Source organism: Ursus arctos, unplaced genomic scaffold, assembly GCF_023065955.2.
Source record: "Ursus arctos isolate Adak ecotype North America unplaced genomic scaffold, UrsArc2.0 scaffold_18, whole genome shotgun sequence".
In the NCBI taxonomy this organism is placed as follows: Eukaryota; Metazoa; Chordata; class Mammalia; order Carnivora; family Ursidae; genus Ursus; species Ursus arctos.
The window spans coordinates 8,948,715-8,973,926 of NW_026622852.1; the positions used below are offsets into that span (position 1 = coordinate 8,948,715).

The 25,212-nt window shown below is 40.8% G+C and overlaps 1 protein-coding gene across 11 annotated transcripts in view; it reads right to left on the minus strand.

Moving 5' to 3' along the window:
- Positions 1-25,212, minus strand: part of NFIB (nuclear factor I B) — a 230,945-nt gene that overhangs the window by 100,920 nt on the left and 104,813 nt on the right. For all 11 annotated transcript variants that reach the window (XM_026506525.4, XM_044386923.3, XM_026506524.4 and 8 more), the window contains exon 3: positions 277-330. In XM_026506525.4, coding sequence (XP_026362310.1) covers positions 277-330 — 54 coding nt within the window. The remainder of the gene's footprint in view (positions 1-276; positions 331-25,212) is intronic.

The window sequence follows — 25,212 nt, forward strand, 5'->3', positions numbered from 1 at the left end:
GCACCTGAACAGCGCACAACTGAAATCCATGCACAGTCGTTTTTTAAAAAAACACCAAGAAAAATAAAAATGGCAGTGGTTGGGTAAATACGGATGACGCCTATATAGAAATATTTGCCACCGTGAAGGGCCTCCACAGAATCACATCTTGTCCTGATCACACCTGCCTGCCAGAACAAATTAGGCAGCTGACCAATCATGGGGTGTTTATCTATACAGTGGTACCTTTGTTCTCCAACAATGTTAGATTGCAAACGTCTTGGAGCACATATTTACCTGGAGGATTCTTGGCAGGATCATTGTGGCTTGGACTTCCTGATTGTCCAGAATCTATAAAGAAATCACAGAAAATGTTTTCTTTTTAATTTGTTTTGAACGAATTTCACAATCCTCAGAAGGACTTAAAAAAAAATTAAGATGCAACAATGAAGCTGAGTGTTTAAATAAAGTATACTTTCCCAAGTCTTTCAGCAGCAACACTTTATTTGTCAAGCTAGATGAATGTCCATACATATTTCTATGTCAAAAGGAAAAGAAAAAAGTAGAGATCTATCATATTTTCAGGATGGAGCAAGGCTTTTTTGAAACAAAAGGTCTGGCTACAAAGCCACTAAAGGTGGTTTGGAGGTTGGGTCTGTCAGTAGCACTATGAAATAAAGCAGATACATCCCCTAAAAATGCAATCCGAGCGTAATTAAACATGCTTTTAAGAACCTGAAAATGTTTTTATTCGGTGAGTGAAATACACAGAAACGAGAGTCCGTTTTTCCAGGATTTCACGTGCATACACACATATCCACTCCCATAATCTCCCAACCTACTGGATCTGGGCCCAGATTCGTCTGCATCCCATAATAGCAATCGATTTGCAAACACCAAGAAAAGCATAAATTACTAGGTAGAAACTAACATAGCCTTGTGGAGAGCAAATTGTTGGATCAATTTAATTTCCATCTGTGATAGACAGACTGCAGATAAGGAGAAAAAGATCAATGTAGTATATCTGAATTTCCTACCCCACGTTATTTTTCATTGATGCTTTCTGTAGAAAGCAACGGAGAGGCTATACTACAGTTAGGCACCACGCCTTTCCCAGCTAATCTAACACCGCTGTGTTTTGCTCATTCCTCTCTCCTCTACGTCCCCTCTGCAGTTGTCTGTGTTATTTGCCCCATATTATTATACACTTACTTGCAGGTTGCTTTGTAATCTTCTTTTATTGGTGCTAGTATTTAAGTTTTGTCTCCCCAACTAAATTGCATGCTCCTTAGCAGAGGCTGAGATTCTGTCTACTTCTTTTGTGTCTTCCTCAGTGTGCAGTGTGCTGTTCATGGCTGTGAATGCACCAGGCTTTCGGTAAATGCCGGAGGAATGGAAGGCTCAGATTCAACAGCCTCCTTTGCCTGCCTAGGAAAGGCAATTTTGAACTTGACAGCGACTTGCAACAAAATTTGACAGGTGGCCATAGGTAAGTCTCTTCCCTGAAACCTTGCCATGGTGCCTAAGCCAAGACAGGAATCCAGTCTCATTTAAGCAGAAAAATCTTATGCCGGTTTTTTCAGCAGGGTTATTAAGCTCTTCCATGTAAGCGATTAGCATACTGCAATCGCTGCTTCTACTGTTAAATGCAAGGGGATCCTGTTAGTCTCTTTCTGTATAGAACTTGGTTATTTCTGCACTTTGCTTCGGGCCCGCTAACCAGATTTAATGCTGAGATCAGAATTCTACTTCTTCATCCTATTTCCTTTGTCTTTTTTCTTTCTCTGAAATAGCTTTCATGAAATCTTCGCAAGTATATTTAGTGATGCCCACATTATCCTCCAACGGATTTCTGAGTTCTCAAAACGGAAGTAAAGAAACTGGTGGTCCCTACTCCTGCTGCCTGAGTTCCGGTTAACGTGTCCTGTAGACAGTCACGGAGTTGAGAAATCTCTAAAATGCTTGTCCCTCATCTCTTATGAATTTGCTTGCTTTTTCTGGAATTGAGGCAAGACTCCGTGACTTATAACTCAGAAGGTCAATCTTTCACTTTCTACATTCCTATAAAAGATGGTATAACATTGGCCACTTTCCAGGCATGGAGTATGATAGTTACATAAAAATGATAAATGACATTATTTTGCTACAGCTTCAGCTATTTCTGCCTCGAGTTCCTCTGACAAATGCCCTTCAATACTGACACTGCGTTCCAGTTTAATTTCTCAAGTGACTCTCAGATTTTGAGGAGTTCCTACTTATTATTATTATTAACATACCCACTGAACAGAGAGCTTCTTCATATTCTCTTTTTCCTTCTAAAGTTACTTTACGGAGGTCTAGACATGCATCCCTCAAGGTGGCTAATGCCACCTTCCTGATGACACAACGTGAGGCATGTTGAGGCTGTCCTCAGGGGACAGAGATTGTAAACTCTCCATGAGCCTTGCATGTTTACTTAAATCAGTTTCAAAAGGACACCAAAGAACTCCTTCCCAACATCTGGCTGCTAAAACTTGGGTCAATTAAAGAATGAATGTCTCTTCTATTCCTAAGAAAGTATTCAGCTAGAACAATGGCACCCCCTGTTACCACAACATCCCATTGGGAAACCCTATTCTTTTCTGCTGCAAATTACCCTTTCCCCCATTTCCAACAACTGCACACCAACTTCTTCATTTGAAAACAATATAATTACTAAAACAAAACAAAACAAAACAACCACCACAAGTATTTGAGGGAAAACTGAAGTAGACAGTACATTTGAGTCACACACTTGCTTTTAATAAGAATTCCACTTTCTAAAATGATCTGGCATTTGCTGGCACACAATGGCAGCTTTTCCTCATATTCCAAAGTTTGTGCGTTTTCATGAAGTAAAATAGCATATACCAGATCCCAACACATAGAAGAGGGCCCCCTCTGGGAGGGAGCAAGGTAGCATTGACTTTTCAGACTGTAAATTCTAACATTATAATCTACTCTAAACTCTTATGGCTCCTTATACCGGTCACTTAATCCCAACTGCTAGAAAAGGAAGTAACCAGGGAGTCATAGCTGGCAGAGAAACCAAAATGAACTGTTATCGTGGTTAACTTCAGAGCAGGAATTACTCAGACCACATCTAAAACCCTTCCCATTCACCACCCAGGTCACATTACTCTACACCCAAAGGTTTTCTTCCACCACTTCCATCAGCTGTTCCAGTCCTGTGTGTGTCTATGTGTACTTAATATGTTATCATGAATTCTAGCTCTGTTCCTCCCTAGGAGAGTGATTTTGTGCAAAATTACTTAACTCTTAGAGCCTTGCGGTCTTGATTTTTACAACTGGAATACTGTCTACCTTGTAGAATTGCTGCAAAGCTTTTATTATATAAACCGTCATGCACTGGTCAGCACATCTGATACAATCAGTAAATGAAAGATATCAGACACAGAGCTCACATTCAAAGAATGATTAATATTTTTAACGGACTAACTCTCGGGAAGAAAGGGAGAAAAAGGATGTGACTAAAATTCTGCCCATCTTACGGCAAGCATCTAAAATGATCTGTGGATGGGGCACCTGGGGGGCTCAGTCGGTTGAGTGTCTGCCTTTGGCTCAGGTCATGATCCCAGGGTCCTGGGATCGAGCCCCGCCTCTGGCTCCCCGCTCAGTGGGGAGTCTGTTTCTCCCTCTGCCTGTGGCTCTCTCTGCTTGTGCTCTCTCTCTCTCTCTCTCTCTCTGTGTCAAATAAATAAATAAAATCTTTAAAAAAAATATATATATATATATATATATAAAGATCTGTAGTAAATCGCCTGAACATGAAGGAGTGTGTGCCCGGTGAGAATTCCTACGTAAAAGCTGTCGCTCCCCTCTGCCCTCAAGGGAGAGAGCACTGCCACCGCAAGGCTCTCAGGGCTCTCACGCTCAAAAGGCAGGAGATACCAGCTATCTGATGAAGATTACCTTCCAGAAGACTGAAGTCTGTGAGGAACAAGGCTGGTAAGAATGGGGGTTGTGAGTTGCCCAGCACACTGGGTCTTGAGTCTAGAACAATCTGGATGCAGTGGAGAGAAAGAGAGGGGAGCGGAACTTGAAGGCAGCACACCTAAACCAGGCCTCCATTATTCCGTCCACATTTTATTTTCTCTTCCTTGATCCCAATCGAGGTCTACATTTCTGAGTTCACTGGACATAATGTAGAACTGAAATAGTTTGTATCGCGTTCTTATAAAAATCTCTTCTTACCCCATTCTTTATGTTTTAAAAGTGTGAATTAAACATATATGTCTTCCTCTTGGAAGAAGATAGTTAATGAAGCCATTTCTAAGTTACCGTGTTTTAAACTCAATCTATTCCTCCTCCTCCAGGAATAAGAAAATGTTCACATCCCCACATGACCCTCACCAACTTTTCTTCAATCCTTTTGTGTACTCCCTTTCAAAAAGCAGCCAGCCTTCTATGGAAATATCTAAACTTTACCTAAAGAATGGCCGGTTTCCCTCATGACCCAGCTTTATGAAAGATCCTGAGATATTTAAGTGACCTAAATCGCTTGTCCAAAGTTACATGCAACTATTAAAACATATGTTCTCTACATGGGCTACGCATTCAGACACACTGCCTCTTGAGAGGTTATGATGCAATCTTAAAATCACGTACAGCCAAGTGATCTTTCAGTAGATTAAATGTTTCTGGGAACTTGACCTTCCGCTAACTGCCCTCCTCCTTCCTACCATTTACCAATACATTCAAAACCTTTTTCAAAAATTTTCAAACCCCATAGCTATTTTTTCTCTCTAAGGTAGAAACAATTATTATTAAAAATCTATACAGTAATCGACGCTTTAAAAAGAGGACAACTCTTGGGGCGCCTGGGTGGCACAGCGGTTAAAGCGTCTGCCTTTGGCTCAGGGCGTGATCCTGGCGTTACGGGATCGAGCCCCACATCAGGCTCCTCCGCTATGAGCCTGTTTCTTCCTCTCCCACTCCCCCTGCTTGTGTTCCCTCTCTCGCTGGCTGTCTCTATCTCTGTCAAATAAATAAATAAAATCTTTAAAAAAAAAAAAAAAGAGGACAACTCTGAATCAAATTTAATCTAGATTCTCTCTGCTACACGAAGAGAATTCTAATGTTTTACTAACGATCTAGCGGAAGTCCAATAAAATGTTTGTTAAATAGGTAAGATAATAAACAAATAATAACCACTTCAATGTTTGCTACTGAGTACTAACTTTCTGAGGTAGGTGAACTCAATTATCTGATGGCGGCAGACCAGCAAAACTGAAAGTCTTTTGAAGGTCACTACTGTAAACATCACCTAGATGTGAATCAGTAAGATCCATGGAACATCTTCTATGTTACAGTTGCTGAGGTTGGGGACATAATAGGTTCTCAATAAATCCTTATTAAATTTACAATTAATTTATAACAGTGACCTTTTAAAATACTGTTTTAAGAAGAAGAATATACATTCTATGCCCTCTAGAGCTCAGACGCTGCCCAAAGAGAAATAAATGTACAAATAAAATATAATACACTGTGATAGGTGTTATTAATGAGTATGTATCAGGATCGGCAGGCAGTTGGTTCTTCCTAGGAAGGATGGGCAAGTGTCTATCGTAGTAGGTGTCAGAGGGAAGGGACCTTAGGAACAGGGTCCCGAAAAATGAACCGATCTCATATTATGGTAGTACATAATTCCACTCTGCTACCGGGGTGGTCTTTTTAAAACCCCAAACTGATGAAGCTACTTCACTGCTAAGACCCTGACATGTATTCCAAATACTCAGAGGAAAATCTCCAAATTCTTTAGTATGCCATTCCAGACACCTCTGGTCTTTACCAAACACTCCCAGGTCGTATCTTAGCCTTCTGACGCCTCTAAGTCTTTGCACATTCTGGCCCCCTTTTTATTTCCCTCCCGAAAGTCCTCCACGTTGAAGTCATCCCTTTTTAAGATTCTGAAATACATGAAGGCAGGGATGCTGACCTATTTAGCCCTACAGCCCTAATCTTCCATATAGTGCCTGACATTCGGTGGAGTACAATAAATGAGTAGGGAACAACTGGTCTGCAAAAGTACAGAAGTGTACAAAGAAGAAAGACTAGGCATGCCTCTCGGGGCAGAAACATACATTAGAAGTCATACAGAAACATCCCTTGTGGCAAAAAGCAAAAAAAAGGAGGGTGTGGAAGGGTTAGGTGTACTAGTCCTGGCCTAATGTTAAGGCTCAGTTCCGCTTCCCTTACCTCCGGAAGGAATATCTAGAAATGGGAGGGGGTAGATAAGAGAGACTATTTTGAGTCAGGAATTAATTTTGGGTCTCTCCTCCAAAGGGAAGAAATGTTGGGTGAGGGTCCAGAAACAGGTCCCCGGTGTGCAAGCAGGAGGCCAAGAAGCTTTTAATGACCTTGATACATAAGCTGTCTTTCTACTCTTAGATGAAACCTATTTTAGGAATCCGTTTTCTTTTCTGGCACCATGACTGCAGTATCAACAGAAAAACTAAATTTGAGAGGCATGAATTTAATTTACAGTCATGTCGGTGCAAAGAAGCGACTGAAGAAGGTAATTCGTCAGGTCCCTTCTAGCTCTAAAATCCTATGATTCTATAACAATATGGCTTTTATATCAAGGGATATCAGAAGAGTAAATGAAACCCACACTGTAACCTGTTAACCTACAGATAGCCTCTTGCTAGAACTAAAATTAGTCATCATGTGATAAAGGGCCCCTTTGTCATATTTTTTTGCTTTAAGCAGGTAAAGAAATAGCCCATTGTCAACTACAGAATACCACGAGATTTTTTTTTAAAGACTTGGAATGGCCCCCTTCTTTCTCTCCTAAACATTAATTACCAACATACTAAAATAGTATATTTTTACAAATTAAATATATAACATTCCAGAAAGAATCACTTAAGAAAGAGAGAAGTCAAGATGTAAGGACCAAGCAAAACCCTAAGGGAAGGGAGGCAAATGTATGCCTTTTATAATAGGGACACACAAAAATAAGGCAAACCACGCACCTTTTTAGAGGGGAAGGGGAGAAAACTATTCTCCTAGGCCATACTTCTCTCATCCTCTTCCACCTCCCTCCGCTCCAGTGTTGTGGCTCAGTCTTGGCAGTTTACTTTCCACAACGACTGCTTCCCTGGGAGTTACCGTGACTTAGCTTCATATAATTGCAATTCTGATTACATAATTCACCGTATTTTTCTCCAGCACAGTTAAAATGCTCTACGGCTCCAGTTTTAATAGAGGACTGCTTCACCAATTGGGGTGACACAAAACTATAGTTTTACAGTATTTTCTTTTTCCTCTATTAAGTGTTTATTAGAATAACACACACACACACACTCACAACGTAGGAAAACCAAGTGCTTTCCTCGTCTCTCGTAAGCATGTAAATATGTAGGAAAATGCCTGCTCGTTCTCTCAATCTCCTCCTCCCCCGTCTCTCTCTCTAGCTTCTGTCTCTCTCTCTTCTCAACAGGACATTCCATTACATGGCATCCGCTTCGTTGCAAAACTTGGTTAATCACCTACCCATAGAAAGCATTTCCTCTGTCACTTTGTTAATGGAGTCCTTGATATGTTTTTGCTGAATCTGTGCCCCCTTCCCTAAGCCCAGGTCTGAGTATGAAGAGAAATCAAACCTCTCTGAATACGTCTGGCAGAAGCAAAATCATAGTCAGGAAACATGGCTTCCTCCGTATTCTTCATCATGCTTTTTAATCTATATTACTCCCCATCTAAAGGCCCATACCTTCAGATCTTCCTTTCTATTGGCTCACACAGAATTTTAAATAACTGTTGAATACAACAAAGCTCATAGTTTTAAAAGAGGTTGCTGTGTTGAGGGTCCTTACAGATAAATTAACTTAACCAAAGAAAATATAAAACGAGAGCACAGACATGTAATCTATCCTCTATTTCTTATTCCTACACATTCCACTAGTTCTATTTTTAAACTTTCTTTTAAAGAGCTACTTTTTTTGGCTTAACAGGGTGATCAGGTTCAAAGCATCATATCTCGAGGATTAAAATAAGGATTTATTTGGGCTCAAGACCAAAATTTGTCCATAGGGAATTAGCCAAAAGACAGAGGCCACTGAAATTTAAAGAAAAAAAAAATCACATGCCTGCATGAGAAAAAATTAAACCTGTTCACAGGAGGGGACTATTGACCAGTGTAGACACGAACACCCCTGCACAAAAAGTGTTAAACACGCCAATATCTCTGACCAGAGGTTTGCACCACTTCCTTAACTAGCACCAAAACCTCACAAATGAAAGCAGGGATAATCGTATCTGACCTTTTCTGGCCTAAGATTAAGTTCAATGACTCTTTACTGATCCAGGGATTGAGTGAACCAAAGGTCACAACCAGGATCATCTATACTTCTTGCTTTCTAAGCCTTTACCCTATAGAATGCAAAGACACCATACTGATCATTGTCAAGATTGCTAAGTTTCTACAGTGTGTTTTCAATTAAGTAAATAAAATGTGGTAATTAAATCAAGATTGCGTAATATGTTTTTGATTTGTAATCTCATTTAAATTAATTAACTGACTCAATCCTTGTTTAGTTTTTAAACTGGCCTAGTTAGGGAAAGAGTCCCTGGGAGCAAATCCAGTTTTCTATCTTTAAAAACAAGGCAAAGCAATCTGGCATACTTAAAAAATTTTTTTAATGCACCAGGAAAATATAAATACAGAGGCAAGGGTGTTAGTGTAGTGGAGGGAGGAGTTTTATGGCATGATTTTGACTAAAAAAATAGTTCTCGCACTAGAGAGAAATAAACCAAGACATTATTTATTCAAAACATTTCTTTTCCAATTTTATGAGGATTGCATGTTTGTTGGAAGCAAAACATCTCCAGCTGTATTTTAAGTTTCTGAAGAGAGTTGTAAGATTTATAATCTTTCATAAATGCTGCCCATATCTCATAATATTAGATGAACACGCCACTGCGTACTTTAAAGAACAATTGGCCAATACGTTTTGCCATCTGAAAACAATGAAGTACTTTCCAAAGCCCAGCCAGATCCAGTAGGAAAAGATGAGACGAATGTTCTGTCTTTCCCATCTGGGAGACATTGTGGATTTCAGCTATTCTATGTAATATACTTTTTTTTTTCTTGGAAACCAAGAAACCTGCATTTTATAGTAAGGTATGTAGTGCAAAGAGAATGTTGGTGAAATATGAATCTGAAAATGAAAACCAGAATGTCATCAGACCCAAGAACATAATTATGGAGGCAAATCGAAAAAACTCAATGCAAAATTTCAATATAAACCAAATGCAATGTTTATGATCATATTAGTCTTAGATTTGCTCTTAAAAGGAAAGCACAGAAAAATAAATGTTCTCATACCTCCAAAACCCCGAATAGAACTTGTTCCACTGTCTGACATAGTGACTTACTTAACTCTTTTATTTTGTCCTGGGGTCTTCATGGATTAGTCTAAATCCCACACGTGCCACACCCCTGTGGACACATGGCCCCTTTGTGCTATGCCGTTCCATGTATTTCTCCAAAACTTATTATCATATTGTATATCTAGATTAAAACCAGATACAAGACTTTCTAATATTTCATTGGCAATTTCTTCTCAGGGAGCAGGCTGTGTTTTCTCCAAACTGTCTGGAGAGTCAGAACGCCTGGGTCCCATTCAGTAACTGCCAACCACTTGTACTCTGACCCTGAGCAAACCACTGAAGCCTCAATCAGTTTTCATGTTGCCCAATCACTTAACACTGGATAAGAAAAAGGTACGAGTTTTTAGCCTTAGTCATTTACAACAAAAATAAGAGGGGGAAAAATAACTTCATACAACAGTGAAAATAAGCACAAGTATTTGTGAAGAAAGGCTAGCGTTTTTTTTTTTTAAATATACTTTGAGGTCTAATTTCCCACTTTCACTCCTCCCCCAAAAACCCACCTAATTGGTCCTCCTCTGTTTTCACTTCACATTTCCCTTTTAAAACACTAACAGCACTGGAAAGTAAAGGGCTAGATTAGTGTCCAGCCTATTTGCTATGTTATAAAATCCACGGGGTCAAGATACATCGAAATTTTTTTTTTTAAGATTTTTACTTACTTATTTGAGAGAGAGACAGAGAGTGAGTGGGGGGGCGGGGAGAGAAGAGGCAAAGGGTGAAGCAGACTCCCCACTGAGCAGGGAGCCTGACAAGGCAGGACTCGACCCGAGGACCCTGAGATCAAGACCTGAGCCCAAGGTAGACGCTTAACTGACTGAGCCACCCAGGCGCCCAAGATACATGGAAGTCTTATTCACTATTTAGCATAATCCCTGGCATATTAGGAAGTGCTCAGTCAACATTTCTTGAATAAATGACCACTATTTTACAAAAGAGGGCTGCTTTTGTAAAACGGGCTGCTCTAACTTAAGCCATTTTTCATCTTCCTGAAATTATAATTAATTACCAGTAATACCAATCATAGCTATTACTTGTCTGATGATTATCTACACATATTCTGTTTTTTAAGAACCTCTGTACAAACACAAATTTAGAAACTGATTCAGTCATGGTCCAGAAAGTCATATTCTTATTTGAAAAGTGCTCATTTGATCATAGGCATGAGTTCCTAAAAAGAAAATTTTTACTTGAATAGACTTCTCCATGATGCCAGGTGAAAAGATACGTTGCCAAATCATTAAACTATTTACATTTAAATCATCATGTGCGCTTACAGAAAAGAAATTGAATGGGTTTTTGTATACCTTATTGGTTATGTATGATGAATAACAAGGCTGTGCTTTATTATTAAATCATGGCTCTTAAGTCTGTGGCGATATACTCACACAAAAATAAATGTATGTATTTAATACAGAGGTGCACAGTAATAAGCAGAAAAACAGGGTAAGACAAAAATAATATACCTCCTACCACAGGAAGGCAGATCTGCGTGTTAGACATTCAGTACTGCTATTGTTTATAAAATAACTTTATCATAAAATTGGAGGAAAAAATGAGAGAAGTCACTTGATGAAACAGGAAGTGTGTTGATGTGGCAGAGAGCGGAGCAGGATTCAATGTCCTAACAGTTCCCTGATAAATGGTTCAAAGAAGTTCTGTCCCCATGTTTTCAGGGCAAAAGCTAATTTACCAGGAATAAGACTACTTGAACAATACATCATGTGAGTGCACATTTTCAAAAAAGGATAAAATAAGGAAACAAATGAGGAGATAGTAATTTCCTCCTGCCAATTAAAATTGTGCATGAGAGGAATGTCACTTGAGTCTATTGATAAAATAAAAACAAACGAAAAAAGCTGGCCTAATATGATTTTTTTTTTTTTTTTTTTGAGAGGGAGAGAGAGAAGCGGGCATGTGGAGGCACAGAGGCAGAAGGAGAGAAATCTCAAGCAGGCTCCATGCCTGATGCAGGGCTCAATCTCACAACCCTGAGATCATGACCTGAGCTGAAATCAGGAGTCGGGATGCTCAACCGACTGAGTCATCCAGGTGCCCCTGATTTTACCTTTTTTTTCTAAGGGGAAGGTTAAGATTATTCTAATAAGTAGAATAATATGCTTCAAAGAACTCTGAAAAGTTTATAACCCAAGAGAAACAAGAAGATTTGTTATAATCTGATGTGGCAATATTCTTTCAAATGTCATTGTAAAAGGAAAGTTAAAAATACAGGTAATTTTAACCAAAAATAATAAAGAGCTTATTACAGAAACCTACCATGGAATCCACTGTTCATGACTATGGTTATTTGAGAAGTAAGAAAAAAACGATGCGAGGTATGTCCACTTGCTATATATCCATTTTAAAGAAGGGACTCAAGACTATGAAGGTGCAGAGTTATGTACCATGTGTTCAAAATTCCCTCCATTTTGTCATTTTGCTCAGTGTATCCTTAACAGAGATTCAAATGGACTCCTTATGATTAAAAAATCTCTAAGCTAAGTCTAAAGAGTATGAAAAAGAACCAGTTTCTGCATAATGTCCCATCCATATGTCTTAACCTTGAATGGTATCAAACCTATGTAATTTTATACATCAAATGCCTTCCAGATGTGACAAAACTTTAACACAGACCAACTTCAAGTTTTTTACTGCAGACTCATCTCCCATGATCACAGAGATTATTTTTACTGCACATACATTACACATGGCTAATGTTCAATTTTGCAAATTGATTATTATGCTGTCATTTCAAAACTGGCATTGCATTCCCATCAAAAAACAAAGTATGCTGCATACCGAGCCTGCAAAGAAGTCACAAAAGAACCAAGAAACCACATCATCATTTGCAAGTTGTAGGCAGTGCTTGATGACAAGGGCAGCTGAACTTCCCTTGACCATTCTCAGTACATGCGGAAGATGAACGAGGGAAAGGTGAGGTCATCTATGATTCTTTGTCAGAGCTAACTGCCAACAGAACGATTGAGACTGTCACCTGTAGTTTTTGGTTTTCAAGATCTGTTCTAATTACAGAAGATCAAATTCTTCCTGACATTTAAAGGAGGTTAAAGTCTGAGAATTAACCGATAGATAGATAGATAGATAGATAGATAGATAGATAGATAGATATGTAAATATTCATGGAGAATTTTCAAAAGCATCTAACAATAATGTTAATGACAAATCATAAACTAAATTTTTTAGTAGGTTTAAAAAAAATTAGTAATTCGATGCCAGTAAGAAAAACTACTGTGATAAGCCTTTCAATAATATCATGCAAACACAATCCCTCCCATGAAATGAATGCTTTGAACCTTACCTCAATTCCATCTCTCCACCCCACCTCAAAAATCAGAATTGCTAAGTAGTGGTAACTTGTCCTCAGAGCCACCCCTCACTCTTCTCCTGCAAACTACAAAACTACATTCCCCAGCTCTGTTAACAACTGGCTTTGAGCTAGGTCCAACCAATGGGGAACACAGGTGGGAGTTCGGGAAATCGGAGGACAAGAAGGAAGGAGAGGGGAAGTGTTTCTTCTCTTTGCTTTGACAGGTCTCTCCAAGTGGTGGCCAGGAATCCTTCCTAGCTTCCACCGGATGGTCCCTCTCTCTGTGATCTCCACTCCCCTCAGATAGCTGTGGCTCAAGTACTCTGGTAACACCAACTTCTCCCCTTATGCCTCCAGCCCAAGTTGGGGTAGTGAGTTCCTGCCGGTGCTTATGTCTGGGTAACCTCACTGCCCAGTTGGCTTCGTACTTGTTCTAACATCATTGTAACTGTCACCCCCCACCCTGCCCTCATAAAAGTCTTTCTATTAGACTCTGGTAGAAACTCTATTTTCCTGGACCATGACAGATATATATGCTTGCCGAAGTTTGACATATTCATCACTCTAAAATATATGTCAGGTAACAGAGTTAACATTATTAGACAGATTAAATATAATACCATTTAGAATTTAATAAATTTCAAGTAGTTGTTATGATTCTCGTAAAAAAAGGTGAGAAAGCACTGTCACCATTCAGTACTAAGTATGAAATCTTATATCCCAAAGTCTTTTGAAATGCATGGTACTGACATATAAAGATAATCAAGTTAAAAAAAAAAAAAAGACTAATTACTTAGATTTGCAATGCCAAGCTCTAAATATATCTCCTCCAAGAGATCTGATAATCCCACCCACCCATCCAGGTTTACTATTTCTCCTTTTTACCACCTTATAGTTAGTCTCTCTATCCAACAAGTTACATGATACCTGGGTTTTCTTCCTGTGTAAATGACCTTTCTACAAACATGGCTGTCTCCTCCTTGACTGGATCAACAGAGTCTGATTATTTTTATAGAATACTGTACATTTATTTATATCTCATGACACAAACAACTTTGAATTGCTTATCAGTTGTCTGAATAGCTAACAATATCACGTAGGGATAATCAGATTGCCCTAAATAGACACCAGTATACGTCAACTAAAGAATAATACATATTTGAAAAGAGAAATAATTTCGACAATACTGTTTTCTCTAAGAAATCGTTCCCAAGACCTCATTTGACATCCTGCATTTTCACAACGGCAAATTCATTTAATTAGAATAGACAGAAGTATTTTCTTCTATCAGAACTCTAATTTACGACACTTTACTAGAATACTCCACGAATAGGAGACAACATAAAAGTACTGAGGAACGTATGCATGAGGAAGTCTATGAACTCACGGTGCCAAAACTTTAGAATCGCAAATGCAAATGATATGGACTGACTTGATGTTTCACAGTGTGCTTGATAAGAGCCCCATTAGACGGAAGTGACACCAAAGAAAACACAGAACATCAATTCAATGGCATTTTTTTCTGATGACACTTTAACAGATGACACTGGTGACAGGTGGGCACACTCGGCTACCAGGACTAGACGGTGTTACATGTCCCTGTGTTTCCGTTCCATCATTTTGAACTCTCCTGCCCACTTCCCCAAGCTTTACTTTCATGTCTTTTCTACCTTATTGTCCCAGTTTCTGACAGCGAGCACCAAACATCTTCTGGAGATTGTATCGACGAAACATCACTGTTTACCTGAATTTTTCAACCTGAGCCTCAATCTATTTTAGTCAACCTATGTCAATTCAGGCAACATTTACAAATTTAACTTAACATCTATTTATTGAAAAAAGAAAATGGGTTATAGTCTAAATAGGCATAAAGTGATCACAAAGGAAGTCTAGCCATACTTTCCACTTTTTGCGCTTCCTCTCCCTTCCCTTTGATTTCCAACGAGAAAATTATAGTGCGATGGACTATGATGGAAGACATGCTGCACAGACATTAAAAACCAGAGGAATAACGCTGCCACCACAAGATAGAAACAGTGGTTCAGTGTCTCTGGTAATGGGGGTGACAGGCAGGAAGCATAATGCCAGATAGAAATGGACTCTAAACTTGAACCAGTTTTTTACTGTGCGTATCTTATTCTAAACATAAACTTTAATTACAAGTTGCAGTCCAAAAAAAGGCAATAAGAAAATATCACCAGTTCTTTCAACGTACTCTATTACCTGGATTCTATGATTTAAGAACCATCACAGGAATATATATACCTCAGTTAAAGCCAAGACACAACAAATGAGATTGAATTATTTGCATTATCCTAAACAGATATACGTGGCCCAGAAGTTGGTTTAAAGAGGCACCCTCCTAGAAAGAGGCTGATAGAGATTAGGAGAGACGACCAATCTCCACCTTCAAGCAATATATTTCAAGATTTGGTCGGAAGCCAATAAACACAAAATCTCCATCCACTTACACATGGCACAGCAGATAAATGCAACAAAATAACAGGGAAATCGTTTATAAGTAAATTCTTTTTTAAATACGGGGCGGAGATGGGTTGTACCACCTCAACACAGCTCTCTCCAGCCATCCCCAGCCCGAGGGGTTAAATCTCAAAGTGTGCGGTGGCCCGCGAGTCCCAGTGTGCTGTGCCTGGCCCGGGAGGACTGTGTTCTCCTAGGCCTGCTTAAGCCTTGGCGTGTCGGCCGGGGTGCCAAGGCGCGTATAGAAGCTGCGGGCTGTGGTGTCTCTCGGCCTCAAGAATTGGGCTGAAACCATTCATTTACTTCATAGTCAAAGCGGCTGGCAGAGGTGAAGGACACCTGGCGCGACTGACCGAGGCAGACGCGGAACGGGGCAAGGTCTGACGGTACAGTTTCCATCCCGACCCGCACAGCTCGGTCACCGGCCAGAGGCTCGCCGCCCTTCTTCTGCCTGCGACGCGGTTTGAGAAAGGAGATAAAGAGCCACAGCGCCTTATGAGAAAATTATGCTTGTCTTTCGACATCTTATTGACAGAATATCAGATTTTTGTAGTTAAAAAAAAAAAAAAGTCCGTACCTACCCTATATCTAAGGAAGACTTCAATGAAGGAAAGATGGGACAAAAACCCAATCGATTTCGAAAGGACATGAAACAGACAACTCATTTCCCCCGAAAATGAGAACTTCATTTTTTTTTTTTTTTGCCTGAAAATACACACTATAAATGGGAAGACCTTTACTGTCTTCACTCTCGCATGTGCAGGTCTGTGTACTCGACGGCAATATTCGTGACGGCAGTGAAGTCAGGGTTCCACACAGGACTGGAATACGAAGAAGGTTAGGGCACCCCCATCTAGATCCCAAGCCCAAGCTTCCTCCTCACATTAGGCCCCCTTTCAAAGTAATCTGCGTGTTTTTCAAGCGACAGCACCGCTCAGCTTTCTTTTCCCTGGGCCGGAATCTTGTGGCATCATGGACGCGTATGTCATGCGGTGAAAACCAAAAGACAATAGACGCCACAAAACGGGGAGGGGGTGCGGAGGGGGGTGGGGGGAAGCACCCTGGAATCCAGGAGGCCATTTGAAAGAAAAAGGAGGGGATGCTTAAGAAAACTTTCCTTAAAAATACATTCACAACAATAAAGCAATAACTGAGCGTTCTCTATTAATATCAGCCGGTCGTTACCAGAACCGGAATAAATTGGCTGATCTAATTCAATCGACTGGTAGGGAATAGCACTTATCTCCTCGGTCCATTCGCGGTGCTAAAAGTGCTCCCACAGACGGATGTTTTCTTCCCGTGTTATTTCACACACAGGTTCACGCGGGTTGAACTTTATTTTCTGTTCACCTGTTTACCTGGATTCGTTTTCGGCTGAACATTCATTAAGCATTAAGACACAACAAGAGGTGCACTGATGATGAGACGAGGTCTCAAGGCCATTACTCTTCCCAGGAGACCGACAGGGAGGATGGGTGATAAGCGAGAGAGCATTTCATTTACTTGAGTTAAAGGGAAGGACTATGAACTCACTCTAGAACCTTGAAAACCAGAGAGACAGCTTTAAAACCCCGTGTATTTGTATTTTGCCCAACGCCTCATTTTTTCCTGATAAAAGGCAGGGACAGATAAAATTGGGGGCATTTCTGATTTTTCAGCTCCTAGTTAGGGCAAGGGGATTCGTCTTTCAGGGAAGGAATGTAGCCACTCCTGACACTCCCCAACACCAGCTCACTGAACACTTGGGGAGCCAACAGCCCTCCACCAAAATACACCGCCTTTAGTCACAAAGCAAACAATAGTAATTAAGAACATCAAGTTAATTGTGTCTTCTCCCCAGAGAATGTGTCCTCCAAGACTCCCTGAAATCAGGTTGGAAGATTAGTAGCAATTTTACTCCCACTTCTCATATTCCCAGTGAAAAATAGAGCCTCAATTCATCACACCCACCCTGAGAACTATGGAGTCCAAAGTGAAAACCTAAGAGAAAGAAAGAAAGAAAGAAAGAAAGAAAGAAAGAAAGAAAGAAAGAAAGAAAAAGAAAGAAAGAAAGAAAGGAAAATCAGAGTACTTGGTTAAGTTTTGTGTTTGGCTTTATTTAACCAGAGCGACTTTGACCTTTGGCTTCTCGATCTGCTCAAAGTTTGTTTTCAAAATCATAGAATGCTTTAAGAACTGTGAGGAGCCATAAGGTGCTTAAGTGTGTCATTATATTTCGAGTTATAAATGTAATTTTTCATTAGTCCTTCATTAATGATCAAGAAGACTGATCGTTTGGGCCCAGTCAACCCGCACTTGCAAATCTGTGTCATATCTATTGGAATAACTAAACACTGACAATAAGGCTCTTTCTTACCTTCCATTTGTGCTAAGTGATAAAGATAGCAACAATACCTTTACAACTTTCAAAGCACTTTCACCTACATTATTTTGCAATCCTAAAAGAAGTTGTGCTTTATTCTCATCCTTTACAATGGCCAAGAAAGAATGTGGCTTGATAACTTGCAGAGTAACAGGAAACCTTGATTTTTCGTTGCAGTTCCCCTACTGAGTTTCTTTGTGACCTCCGGGATGTCACTTAACCTCTCTCTGCCTCAATCACCTATCTCGAACGAACTATAATAAAACTTTTTTATTCCGGTCCACCGGGTATTAGAACAATGAATCTGATAGGATGTTTCTAACGCGCTTTGATCTCTATAGGGAAAGTTGCCATAAAAATAAAGACATTGTTATTATTCTAATTGAGTTATTTGCAAATGGAGCTTCTTGACGGAGCCCAGTCCTCAGACTATAGAAAAGTAAATTCTGCCAGTCCTCAAGGGTACAATTGCCTCATGGCAATTATACCCATAACCACATTTCCTTATTACTGTTTTAAAGACTATGGTTCAAGGGGAGGCGAGGGGGGAATTCAAGAAAAAAAATATATATATATGCTGTTTCTTTTCAATGGAAGATGCTGAAGTTGCAAATTTGGAACCCAAGGCTATAGGTAAACTTTGACAGAACATGTGTTCCAAGTTAGTGTAGTGTTTGCTCGTTGTGTCAGAAAGGCAGAGGTGTCCTGAGGCTGCAGCTTTCCAGCAAACTTTGGAAATAATTTAGAAAAAAATGGTAAAATTACAAAGGTAACCTGGGCCCATCTTTTAGGAATGCTACAGGCCAAAGACAAAAAAAAAAAAAAAAGGTTCAAGGCTATTCCATTACAAGATACAAAAGGCACAAAGGAAAATTAAACTGAGCTTAGGAAGTAAATACTATGGACAATTTTACATGAAAAGCCAAAAGGGAATATTGGGGCTGAGGGGCCACGGGCAGGCCATCCCAAGATGGGCCACGCTGGCATGAACGTTATTTTGAGTTAAAAGCAATCAAAACCCAACAGATTCAGGAAAAGCTCTTTACCTCTCCCTCAACTGCCTGCTTGTTATTATGAATAGAGATTCTCTTTACCTAAGAAACTTCCCGCATGATAGGACCACCTGTGTTTTCCAAACATCTCCTTTCACCTTCCCACTACTGGTCCTGCTCCCCTTTGTATCCTCAGACCCCTACCCCTCTCCTTAGCTCGTACAAGCATCGTGTTGCTGGCCATCTTTGGAATTTCCATGTCTCTATGGATTCCCTATAGGTACAATATTAAATTTGATTTTTCTCCTGTTAATCTGCTTCATGTCATTTTGATTCTTAGTCCAGCTAGAAGGACCTTGAAGGCAGAAGTAATTATTCCTCCCCAACAGGGCTATGAGTCTACAGTGTCTTTTCTACTGAATGTTAGCAGCCACGAACATTCGCATGTGTGTCAGTATTAGGCACTTGAAGAGCTCCATATTTCTCACACAGTATTTTTTCAAGGTAGAGAAGAAAACTGTTTTGCATTATAAAATATTGGAGACACTGAACTTTCCTTTAATGAGAGGTAGCACTCTCATTAGGGCCCGTCACATTGCACCCCTCCAAGAAGCAACATTCTCAGTGCGGGCTACAGGGAGGGAGCCCTCCGGGCCTGTTTGGTACACAACTTCCGGTGGCTCTCTGTGTCACGGAAAAAGCCTTATTAAAAATCTTAAAATTTAAGGTTCAGAGAAGGGACAATTACTTAGACAAAGGTTTCTTCTATTATTAGTATCTTTAAATCTCAATCTTCTGCCAAGTGTTCGTCGTCGTTGTGGTTGGTTTGGGTACAATCTGAAGAGTCCAGTTAAGCTCTGGGTCCCCAAAAAGATCACTTAAAGGAGACACGTGGGACAATGGGCTGTGTGGTGACAATAAAAAGCTACTGCCTTACTTTCATTTCACACTCAGCGATACATACAGCCCACCAATTTTAGTGAGCGTCAGAATCATTCAAGATGCGCGTTTAAAATGTCGATTCTTCAACCCACACTCTATGGCTGTGCCATACAGCCACACCGGGGCCAAGAGAATGGCACTTCCAACAGACACACCAGGTAACCCTCTCCTGCACTGTCCTTAGGGTGCTTCCCGGGACGCTTGGTCGCAGACACCAAACTAGAAAGCAAAGAGTAGCATGTGACTACAAAGTCTTAAAATAACAAACAAACAAAAATGCAGCTCTTCAGCCAAGGGCAGCCTCTACTTTTCCCTCTCTCGCTGCCATGTGATGCACCAGGAGTCCGCTTCAGCCAAAAATCACATGTGTATAGTGAATCCTAAAAAGCAAACTCAATCCAAATCCACATTGAACCATTCTGAACTCTATCACACTTCCCAGAGCTTTAAATAGATTCTCCTAGAAACATCATACCCTGACTGGCCAAGGGATTCTTTGGGTTCTCCCACTTTGTCCAAGTGATCCAAAGTGACCCCCAGGTTCTACTCTTTGCATGTTCACTTGTACACTTTTCTCCACGCTGAACACAGAAGGATTCAAAAGAAAACACAAATATTGGCACAGGTGACTTGAGGTTGCTTGACCTTTCCGAAGGAAGATTTTTGGCAACGGTGTCTTGGCAGTTCCCTGGAAGGCTAGGCCAGGACACAAAGAGGAAGACAGGAAGCCGGGAGCTGGCCATGTGTCCTTGGCAGGCAGCAGTGCGGCCGGGTGAACCACCTCGTCCCTGCCAAACCAGAAACAGTGGGGAAAGCCCAGCTAATTGGCAAGTCACAGCCGGCTACAGTGTGCATCCTTCACTTTAAATGCCTGATAAAGTTAAATCGTTTGCCAGACCCTAATCGACTTAGACGAGATCCAACTTTACTTTCAGAAACTTCATTCGCTCCTGTCTGTGCTTCCTTGGGAAAGTGGTGAAGCAGCATCCCAGGGTGGCCAGGGCTGGGGAGACAGAGTAAAGAGGGACTAGAGTCCATCATGCCTACAGACAGTTTACTTTTCCAGAGGGCCACGTACATTTGTGCTTTTGATTTTAACTAGTAAGAATTCCCCTCGCTCGCTTACTTTCATTCAGAGAAAACCCCAAAGTTCCCACGGCATGTTGAGTCTGAACTTCAGCACATTTGAAGGCTCGGGGTATTAAGAAATGTTTTAAAACCCTTTAAGAGACCCCAGGAGGATACAGAGCTGCACCCAGTTGCAGTGAGCTATTGTTTTTACTCACACACTAGTTGGCTCAATCATACTTTCTAACATAATCTGTGTGTACTAGCATAATATCACCACTTTCTGAGTCTTTTACTGCTCAACTGGGGAGTCACACAGGGAGAAGGGGAGCAGAGGGGATTGTGCGAATAAATTGCTCCTTACTGCTGCTGCTAACAGGGTGAATCCAGGGAGGGGGGAACATAATTTCGCCCCTAGGGGCACGTCTGAAGGCTTGGTAAGAGCAATTAAAAGGGTGTGCTCACTGGTTGGCCACGTTTCCTTTTATTTTCTGTGATACTGTTGATGCCTTCTCCAAACTCACACTAAAATTTCTAAGGGTTTCTGCCTCTTTAAATATAGTAGCCAATGGTGAAATAGGACAAAAAAATGCACACTTCCTCCTCAGAATGAGGAGAAGGGAGAGATTACAAATAAATATAATCCATTGTTTTCCACCAGAAGTTTCTTAGGGTCTACACAGAATATTCATCCTTTAAGCAGCCCCAGTATGACTGGACCTGTGTGGGACCCCAGTATGACTGGACCTGTGTGGGTAAAGTTACGCTGGGGAGGAAAACGCAAGTGCAAAACTCAATACTCTCTGATCACTGTTTAAAATGAATAAATAATAATCCTCATGCCCCAAACGAGCTCTCAGAGTCAAGAAGTCTAGATGTGTTCTAACTCCAAAATTACTATCTCTATACACCACAGTTTTCCCTGAGCTTCCCAGACTCCTACCCAACTGACTCTTGACACTAACCACCCCCAACTTCAAAAAATTCTCCTTCCCTTATCCTTTAGGCCACCACCTCTTCCTGTTTCCGAGCCTCCCTTTCTGGGCTTTCTTTCCAATCTCTAGAACAATCTCCTTCTCATCTGTCAGCACCCTACCTAAGACAATCCCCCCAAGGGGCCCTCCTCCTTGGCTTCTTACCTTCCCAAAGTGAATTCAACCCACTCCATGTTTACAATTACCCATTTGCAGACAACTCCAAATCTCTATTTCCAGCCCTAACCTGTCTTTTTAACTGCAAAATCCCTCTTGCGGTTGCCAGTGCCCAACCCCTACATACCCTCAGCCTCTTCCTGTCCACACCCCAATTAATGGCACCCATATCCACTCAGTTCCCTAAGCATCTGGGAACCTCATCTCCTGAAAGCCTCACAGTCAGTTGCTGGCCAAGACGCTACCCTTCAAGTCCATTCCCTCCTGTGCACCTGCACGCTGCACAATCCCTTAGCGAGCCCACATGTCTCATCTGGCAATGGCCTAAGCCTCCTTGGGTCATTAGGAGTCAGCCTTCACAATGAAGCCACGCTCTGTCCTCTGCGCCACCATCAGCAATCACATCACTTCACTTCTTTTTTTTTTTTTAATTTTTTTTTTTAAGATTTGATATATTTATTTGTCAGAGATAGAGAGCACAAGTAGGCGGAGCAGCAGGCAGAGGGAGAAGGAGAAGCAGGCTCCCCACTAAGCAGGGAGCCCGATGTGGGGCTCAATCCCAGGACCCTGGGATCGTGACCTGAGCCAAAGGCAGACACTTCACTGACTGAGCCACCCAGGCGTCCCACACATCACTTCACTTCTTAAAACATCGATGGCTCCCTAATTCCTTGGAACTGTCTACAACTTCCTTAGTACAGCCTTCAAGGCTGTACTTTAAGGCTTCCCGGTCAAGCCTCATCTCTCACTACATCCATCAGACAAATCATCATCTTTCACTCTTTTTTACATCTATACCCAGCTGCCCAACACCTAAGCTCTAGCATACTTCTTGAAATTGCTAGAATATACTGTGCAATTGCAGGTCTCTATGCTTTTGCCCATATGGTTTCTACTCCTGGAGTATCTCTTCCTTGATGCTAGACAACTCCTATTTCATCTTCAAGGCACTTGAATGTTATCCACCTTCTCTGAACCATACTTTCTGCCCCTCAGGGAAGGCACCTCTCAGGCCCCCAGCACCTTGATTACACCTCCAATATAGAACTTTAACATTGCATTCTGGTTCGTGTCTTATACGCTGCTTCGCTGCACAAGACTGTGACCTCCTTATATCACGATTTACCCTGAATAATTTTGGGAATTCATTTAAGCTGCAGACAGGATGTTATGTTGGATATTCCATCCATGAAGAAGCTGAGACAAAGGGCATTAATTTCCCAAAGAAAGACAAAGTGATCTGAAAGAAAGCTTCATAAGGAGCTACCAGTTTATATAGTTAACACTCAATATTCTGATTCTAGCTTGTACTTACAAGATTTATCCATTTGTTTGCTTCCTGAGAAAAGAAAACAGCATTGAGTACCTACAAGAGTTCACATATCATCCCTGGAACTCAGTCTCCAATGGTGAACAAAACATGATTTATTCCCATCCTCGTGTAGCTTACAGTTACATCTGCACTATCCTGACTTTCATTCACTTGCGAACAAGTAAAATGGGCTCTGTTTAAAATTTGTAAATAAGCAGTATCCGCAATTATTGCATTTGAAAATCAAATTGACATGTCGCACACACGCATACACGCATACACAACACAGATTTAGTAGTGAGACGGTCAAATGTTTTTTGCTTGATTTTTGTTTTCAGTGAGTAAAACATCTGAGAGAATGAAAGCCACAGCAAACGCACTGTTTAGCTGTGATAAGGAGAATGCATAAAGGCAATATGATGGCAAAATAGCCATTGCGGCATAACATAACAAGACTATAAAATAACGAGACCATAGCTGTAAAATTCTGTGACCTCTGCCATCTCTCAGGATAGCTAAAAGGGACCTATTGACTAGCTTTGGGAGCTGAACAGTCGAATACAACTTCAGATTAGAAATTACTTTGTGGTCACATCCCCTAGATTGAATGTTGACAGGGCCAGACTAAATGAGGGACTCGATAGGAGTCCTGAGGGAAAACAGAAGAATGGATTTCTAATATGAAAAATCCACCATCAAGAGGAAAGGGGGTTAATTTTTAAAAATCATAACCAAGGCAAAATTTCTAAATGGAAAGATAGGAAAATGGGCATTGGAAATCTTTTTCCGTCTCTTCAAAAACCCAAACTATCTATACATACGGCTTCTCTAATTTATCTGAAAAACGTGTAAGCAATGTGTGTGTGAAGAGATATCGTGAAATGTGATGTCATATTCCTCACGGGAAAAAAATTCCTTTTCACAATGTCAATTAAACCCAAATTTAGCTTTAAAACTCTATGACCTCCACCATTTTTTAGGTTAGCTGAAAAGGATCTATTGACTAGCTTGGTGAGCTTAACAGTTGAATGCTACTTTAGATAGAAAATTATTTCTTTCACTCTATAAGAATAATTATCATGGCGATCACACAATTATTATAATTATATCTGTAAGAACTGTTATCGGGAATTTATCTCTGAAACAGGCTCATGCATTGCAGAAGACATTTATCTTTTTTAATGATCACCAACACAAGTGTCTTTTTGTAGCTCTATAAGTGATTTTACCTCTTTCTATTAATATCCTCTTGCATGCTTTAGAAGCCAAAGGAGACGGCCCCCACGTTTTCTTTTTTTCCCTAAAGCGATTGTTTCAGTTAAGCCAGGCCTGTGGCATTTTTGAGACAGAGAGCTACACTTCCCCTTCATGGCAACATAACACGCACACTGTGCTTTCCTAAGCGGGTGGAAAGCCCCCCAAAAAAGCCCCTCAAATCTGTGTTTCATAAACTGTACTCTAAGAGAAGTAGCAATAAAGTTTATTACAGACCTAAAGTATCTGCATAAACCCGGTTAATTGAAAAGTGGGTGGAGAAGGCTGCCAAATTAAATGTTTACATTAGCACAGCTGTATTGTAAAAACATTCTGCCCCCTGTGCTTTGTAATTATAAGATATTTCTGGACTGTGTATCTCTACAAAGTTTATCTCCACTGCCAAGACTGTCTTGGCACGGAGCGGCTGCAGTTTTTGGCAGCCAGGAGCTCTCTGCGCGGGCAGGATCTAAAATGGCTGCCAAGCGGCCTCCTGAAATGTCGCCGGCCGGCCGCCTCGCCGGGGCAGAGGGCAGCCCTGCGGCCCGGGAGGGGTCTCAAGTCTGGCTCGCGTGGAGCCAAGAAGCCTACTTCCCGCCTGAATGAGGGCTGGTACCACAACTTTTTTCTTCTCCTTTCTTTTTTTTTTTTTTTTTTTTCCTGAAGCTGTTTGAAAAGCTAACTGCAAAGCAATTTTGGAATACTACAAGTGAGAGAGCGGAGGCGGGGTCTTCTAGGAAATTTCACTCACCTCCACCTCTCAGTGACACACAGGCCCACACCGCTTTGTGCTACTGAGAGAAACTCACTTAATTTTGTGGAAGAAAAGTAAAACAAAACAAAAAACAAAACTCCCCACCATACGGAAACCTACTTCGAAAAAGCATGAGCAAAGCCAACATTTTCCC